The sequence below is a fragment of the Sphaeroforma arctica genome (genome assembly GCF_001186125.1).
Source record: "Sphaeroforma arctica JP610 unplaced genomic scaffold supercont1.2225, whole genome shotgun sequence".
In the NCBI taxonomy this organism is placed as follows: Eukaryota; class Ichthyosporea; order Ichthyophonida; genus Sphaeroforma; species Sphaeroforma arctica.
Genome location: NW_014038333.1, coordinates 1737 through 7964, shown reverse-complemented (window position 1 = coordinate 7964; position 6228 = coordinate 1737). Strand labels below are relative to the sequence as shown.

The following is a 6228-nucleotide window of genomic DNA, read 5'->3' as shown; positions in this document are numbered from 1 at the left end:
ACACACACACACACACACACACACACACACACACACACACACACACACACACACATATATATATATATATATATATATATACACTACCTATAAACTCACCTGTCAGATCTAACCACGGCGCTACTCCTCGTATTCTCTGGTATGGAAAGTTCAAGTTGTTTCGCATCATCAGTTTCTGTCTCGCCCCTTTTGTTCGCTCCCGCCTTCACACTCTCCACAGAAGCAACAGCAACTTGTTCCGGTGTCTTCACTACACAGGCGCAACCAGAGTTTATTTTTAACTCCGGTGCTGGCAGCGTTCTCATCGGAAGGCTCGAACCAGTGACCACAAGTACCGACTCATCCGTGAGCTGCTTTGCACGTTTCGTGCTTCGGTCCTCTATTAAATTCCTGTTCGCGACTTGCGATTGTGCATGAGAATTAGCCATTAGAGTAAACTGTGCTGAACGTTTTCTAGGCGTGGAGGAATCGTCAGGCACGGGGAGAGTTTGTTTTCTCTTATTTCTACGTGCCGTAGTGGTTGATGTATTCTCCTTTTCCGGTTGAGTAGATGAAATTCTAGGCGTAGCAGTCCGACTGCTTGTGCGCCGCACGCATACGTCAGTGGGCATTTTACCTAACCTCAGAATTTGTTGATCTATTTAGATTGTAGTATATATATTGAACTTACCCGCGTATGTCGGGTTGTGAAGCTTTGTTGTTTGGTTGTACTTTTAAAGACTTGCAGACATATATATGTATATAGACTCAAAAACTCTATAGGGTTAGAGCGTATGAATGGTATCGTTTTATCTCTCTTAGAAGTGTTTAAATATGTAAATATATGAAGATGATGTCGCAACAGATGTAAATATACTTCAACAATTGGAATGGACAAGAGACTCTCAGGCTCAGCGAGAGAGAGTAATCAGTATATTAATGCACAGGCAATTAGCCCGCCATTTTCTGGTAAATATGAATACTGTTCATTTTATAATTAGAAATATAAACACTAAAATACTTTTTATGACTCTTTTATATACGGATGGACTACAAGGGGGCTGTTATTCAATTTTTTAAATATATAAACTATATGTATTTATGTATGTGGCAATGAAGGAAGGAGAATACATGCTAATGTAGAATATGTCAAGCTATCTATCACTTGACCAGATAACACACTGAACTTTAGTAAAGTATAGTCTAAGCGATATAATATAGTAGGAAACTCGTTCTCTCGTGTGCCCAACATTCGTAAATTTGTAAATAAGGGCGTCTAGCTTAAAACAAAACACCGCTCTGCTCGATTCATACTCCTCGTATGAGGGTGATATAATCGACTGCATACCGCTGCTTCTAGCGAGGGCAGTTGTATTCGATCTGACTACCGAAATTTGAGCTCATCAAAGGATCTCCCATGTTGAGGGCGTGTCTGGTGAGTCTGTATTCCTGTTCAAATAGTACATGCTTGTGTTACCCTTAAAATTATTTGTTTCGTGTGCTTCATAAGGTAATATGTGAAAATTTTGGTATGCCTGTGTTTGTATTCTTCTAGTATCCTAATATAGGCGTTGCAATGGCGCCCGGGGCTGTTGCAAACACTGAGAGTTCTCCTGCTAGCGATTTCGATGTTTGTGTCTGTATTGTATATGCACGGAAGTATGTCATTATAGTGACTTTCGTGGTTTCGTGGGTAGCGCCAAACGTGATATACATTCCAACTATGCCATCTAAACTATAGTTGTATGTAATATGTATCCACATCATCGGGAGCGGAAGTACTTTCTAAGCAAAATATATGGTTATCACGCAAAGATACGCACTTTCGTGTAGCAACCATTGCACGGTGACTGCTGGATCGATCCCATTTGCTTTAGAGATCTTACTCATATTTTTCAAATTTATTGTCAGTACGCTCCAATTCGCTAAGTTGTATGCATTATTTGTCTTTCTGGAGCCTCTGACTGCATGCCTATTCATACTTCCTGCTTTTGTCACTCGGTTTTCCTATGAAGTGTCCGAAGGAGCTGTAGTTAGAGGAAATATCAACTGAAAAGACATAGAACAATGCTCACTACAAGCACGGTAAGTTAGCCTAGCCTACACACTTGTATTGCCAGCACGTGAACATCTTTCGATGAGGCGCTTTCTTTGTCACTCCTCTGCCAATGGATTCTCTATCGCCATACGCGCGTATTCTGTACTATCTGATACCAGTAAATATCTGCAATTACGAGCAAGAGCTGTCGCAGTTGGCGTGTCAGCTTGGGTAGATGATCTCAAATGAATTACAACCTCGCGTAGGAGGCATCCACTATGAAGGCGGTTGAAACAGGGCCTCCAACTCAACCACACGCGATAGTCGAGTCCAAGGAACTGCCGCAAATGGAGCTGCCGTACCCCGAGAACGGTGTGTCCACAAAAATAGAATGAGTCACAGTCGCATCGCGATGCGCCTTATATGTTTCTGTGAATTATTGCATGGACATCCAGCTTTGCAGTTTGCATATACACGTATCAGGAGTTGTCACCGCTGTTTACACACGCACGTCGCCTCTGTCAATTCATCCCTCACAACATTAGCGCTTTCAACACCAACGTTCTCTGAAATCAGGCATGAATATGCCAAATCCTACTCTTCCGCTGTGCATTGTGTAATGTTGAACCTCATCACCTCTGACAGCTCTGGACACTGCCATTGAGAATAGCCATGGCGTTGCTCTGCCGATACCCGAGTCAACGCCTGTGTCTCGCAAGCGCGCCGATTCTGTCAGCAGCTATCAGTGCCCTACGCCTGTCACAGCCAGTGGGGGCAAGTCCCAAGTGGCTCTTGGGGGGGTCACGCGGCAGGTAAGTTTTTACTTGTATCAACGGTCTATACACGGTGGCTATCATGTCCAGTATATTTGTAAACAGCGTTCGTTGAGCGTTCGATGTGTGTTATATTGCCGTGCCATGCGCAGGTGACCGGCTTTTTTAAGTCGTGTATTATCCCTCAAAACTTGCTATCTAGTGTATCAGAGCACAGGCGTTGCTATTTACCATGTACTTTGTATAATAGTATGCGCTTATTTGTAAGCTTCATTGCCTCTTAATTTGGCCTCGAATCGTGGTCTCCCTCTGCACTTAGATTGAGCTAATATGTTTGTGCCAACTGCCAACAGCGTGAATGATGGTGCTATCAGTATTTAATATCATCTTCCGGTTCTGATATATTTTCGTACAGTTTGTTGCGCTCATAAAGAAGGAACCAAACTGTATCGTGGATTTAAACGAAGCCGTAAAAATACTCTGCGTGAAGAAGCGTCGTATCTATGACATCACAAATGTCTTAGAAGGCATCGACCTGATTGAGAAAGTCACAAAGAACAAATTAAGATGGAGGTATGTCGTACTACGCGACGTCAAGCGATTGTGTCAAATACGTCTCACTTTCCTTAGCACATTTCAGCGCATGTAATATTGCAATTTAGCAATGTCTTGTTATAAGCTGACATCGGCGTAGCTTACCTTAAGTTCCCTAGCTGACGACTGCAGCATATCGTTTGAAATTCAAAAGGATACATAGTATCAAATCGCAAGTAATAATATCGTTGGAAATGAATTAATTAATATGACATGATGCATGTAATCGGATATCCAAAGTTTACAAAATTCTTCCGTCCCTATAGATTGGGGAATGCCGAGAGCATGAAAGAGGCGAATATCGCATGCAACAACATTCGATCAGAAAATTCGGAGCTGGAATTAATTGAGAAAGAACTCAATCACCACACAGGCGTGTTGCACACATACATGACTGCACTCGCAAATGAAGCTGGAGCGGAAGATCTCCGGTATTTGTCCTACCGCGACATTAGAGAGGGCATGGGCTTCAATGCAGACGATGACATTTACTTCGCAATTAAGGCTCCAGAGAACATGACTCTCGAAATACCTCACCCCGAGGTATGTCAAGCTTGGTGCCCATTGTCTGATAATTTCAAAATATTACCGGCTGTGGCCCGTCTCATTAATGAACCTATAACGAAGCGCTTACTAATTTCCCTGGTCTTTCATACGTACTTTCTGTATCCTGACATATAGAGCTATGCAGACCAGTCGCGATCCCTCTATCTGCGCAACGAGTTCGGTCAACGAATTCCGGTGTATATAGGGGACGCTGAAAAGGATATAGGTATTGATCTGGAGCAATACTACTCGGAAGTCGAGGAAAAACGAATCCAGGAGGAAGGTAGGCCCGTATTGGTGATTTGTTGGGACTGTCAAATCCACAATATGCACCTTCTGTAAAGCCGTCGTACCAATACATCTACAGGAGAGCACCGCGTGTCACGAACAATGCGCATCGATGCTATAGACATTCTGTTAATTTAATATCGATTTATTTTGACTCATCTCATCATTTCTCAATTACATTTCGAATCCAAGCTTCAGAACATCTGAACGGGGAAGAGGAACATAGTCAACCGTACGATGAGCACTACGAGGATATACAATCAACACCAGCGTCCCGCTCAACTGTTGATGACAATAGATTAAATACCGAATATAATCAAATGGCTGACCGATGCACGAACGACACACCAGCGCCATCTGAAAAGACACAGCATGAGGAAACATTATACAACCAGACACAACATTATGATAGCACAGGCAATTGCGAAGATTCTCTGAAACGGGTTTATGCGCATCAACGTTCACACACATCGGCAACCCCTACCTCGGCAACCCCTACCGCTACAATACCGGAATACCTGGATAATTCCCACAACCTGACTACCGAAGACACCCAGGCGACACAAACATATAAGCGTGTGAAAGTTGAGGCTCAGAATGCACACTCAATAATCCCCGCAAATTTATCAAATATAAAACTCGACCAGGCCAAGGCAGGGGAGTGCACTGGCAGACTGCCAGCTGATTCGGTACACCACCAAACTGCACCGTCTCCCGCCCTGTCTGGACTGTATTACGCCGCAGCCTCTCAAGAAGCTGGGAATACTTTGAATACGTTGTCATCGAACTCCATTACAATCGAGGTATGACCATTATTGTCTTGTAATTCTTTATAACATCGAAATTATTAAGCATTTTTGTTTCATCTAATATCTCAATGTCCAACTTGTTCCGACCATGTCAGGACATGTGGAAGTGATGTTTAACATTGGGAAAATCGCAGTTAAGTGCTCTCCTATATCCTGCATTATTATATCACAGGAGCGTCCGCGTGCGGAAAGTCAACAAAATATATTTCACACGGGCTTCAAAGGAAATGTTCATGATAGCGAAGCGAATGAAGCTGCCTCTACTCTAGAACAGGCAGCCAGATCAAGCGGTACCCAACGGCACTCTCACATACCGCTTGCAGCGCGTTACCATCCGAATTCATTCACTCAATCGAAAATACACCGAGCACATAGTAGTGAAGACACGCCCAGTGATGGCTGGTATCCGGCCGCGCCACAAAGTACGACTGGACAGCAACATCCATTACTTACAACTCAACACAATACACAAATCACCGGTACACTACATACATTACAGCCCGAGGTCAAGACTTACTCACCAGCACCTGATGCCAGTCCATCGTATCAAAATCACGTGCCAAATGCAAAACAATCTCTACGGGCACCCGCAGTCAAACCCGGAGTTGGCATGCTCGGGTGTTTTGATACAGGCGTGGGTGCCTTTGAAAACCAAACTGACAGTTTGTTTGAGATTCCTGGGGGTATCTTGTATAGTGACTACATGTTCGCTCTGGACCAAAACGAAGGCATCGCCGATTTCTATGATCTGAAATTTTAGTAATGAATTAAACACCCTTCTCACAAAAGACATGGAATATCTTGACCTACTTTTAATCGCTACTAGTCTTGCATTTCCTTGTCGAGTACAGCTTATAATTTTCCGAGAGATTCTATATATTTGTACTTGCTTGTAGGTTGAGCATTCTTATTCTTGCTCACGATTTATAATTTAAAATTGCAACATAGAAATCTCAGAAGTTGTTCAATACTAATATGCCATACCCTTTCTTTGTATTAAAAAACTCTCACTCGCATAAATGTCTCATTTTTCAACAAGGGGTTACTTGAATGTGCTATTCGTGTTCATGTTATATCGCGACCAATAAACTCCAGATATAGTGCGACCCTGTTTTTCAGAATTTCATACAGCAGATGATGGGCACCTTTCTCTCAGTGATTGCGTCCACTGAAACTGCCTACTAGAATTTGACAGATACCA

At 42.9% G+C, this 6228-nt stretch overlaps 2 protein-coding genes across 2 annotated transcripts; one reads left to right on the top strand and one right to left on the bottom strand.

Annotated features, from left to right (window-relative positions):
* Positions 1-98: 98 nt before the first annotated feature.
* SARC_12326 (hypothetical protein) lies at positions 99-626 on the bottom strand (the record flags this gene model as incomplete). The annotated part of the gene is made up of 1 exon (XM_014293570.1): positions 99-626. A coding segment is annotated over exon 1 (513 nt), but the record flags the coding sequence as incomplete, so codon positions are not given.
* Positions 627-1396: 770 nt separating this feature from the next.
* Positions 1397-5811, top strand: SARC_12325 (hypothetical protein). The gene is made up of 9 exons (XM_014293569.1): positions 1397-1414; positions 1995-2064; positions 2284-2389; positions 2663-2829; positions 3206-3363; positions 3651-3927; positions 4066-4213; positions 4411-5021; positions 5200-5811. Exons 2-9 carry the CDS (start codon positions 2047-2049, stop codon positions 5785-5787), a joined length of 2073 nt encoding a protein of 690 aa, XP_014149044.1. The 5' UTR covers positions 1397-1414; positions 1995-2046; the 3' UTR covers positions 5788-5811.
* The last annotated feature ends 417 nt before the right edge of the window (positions 5812-6228 follow it).

What these genes read in the sequence shown, in the direction of transcription:
- SARC_12325 (XM_014293569.1), top strand. An exon ending in AAAACGAATCCAGGAGGAAG is followed by an intron (nt 4,214 to 4,410) that starts GTAGGCCCGTAT and finishes TTCGAATCCAAG; the next exon opens with CTTCAGAACATCTGAACGGG. An exon ending in CGAACTCCATTACAATCGAG is followed by an intron (nt 5,022 to 5,199) that starts GTATGACCATTA and finishes ATTATATCACAG; the next exon opens with GAGCGTCCGCGTGCGGAAAG.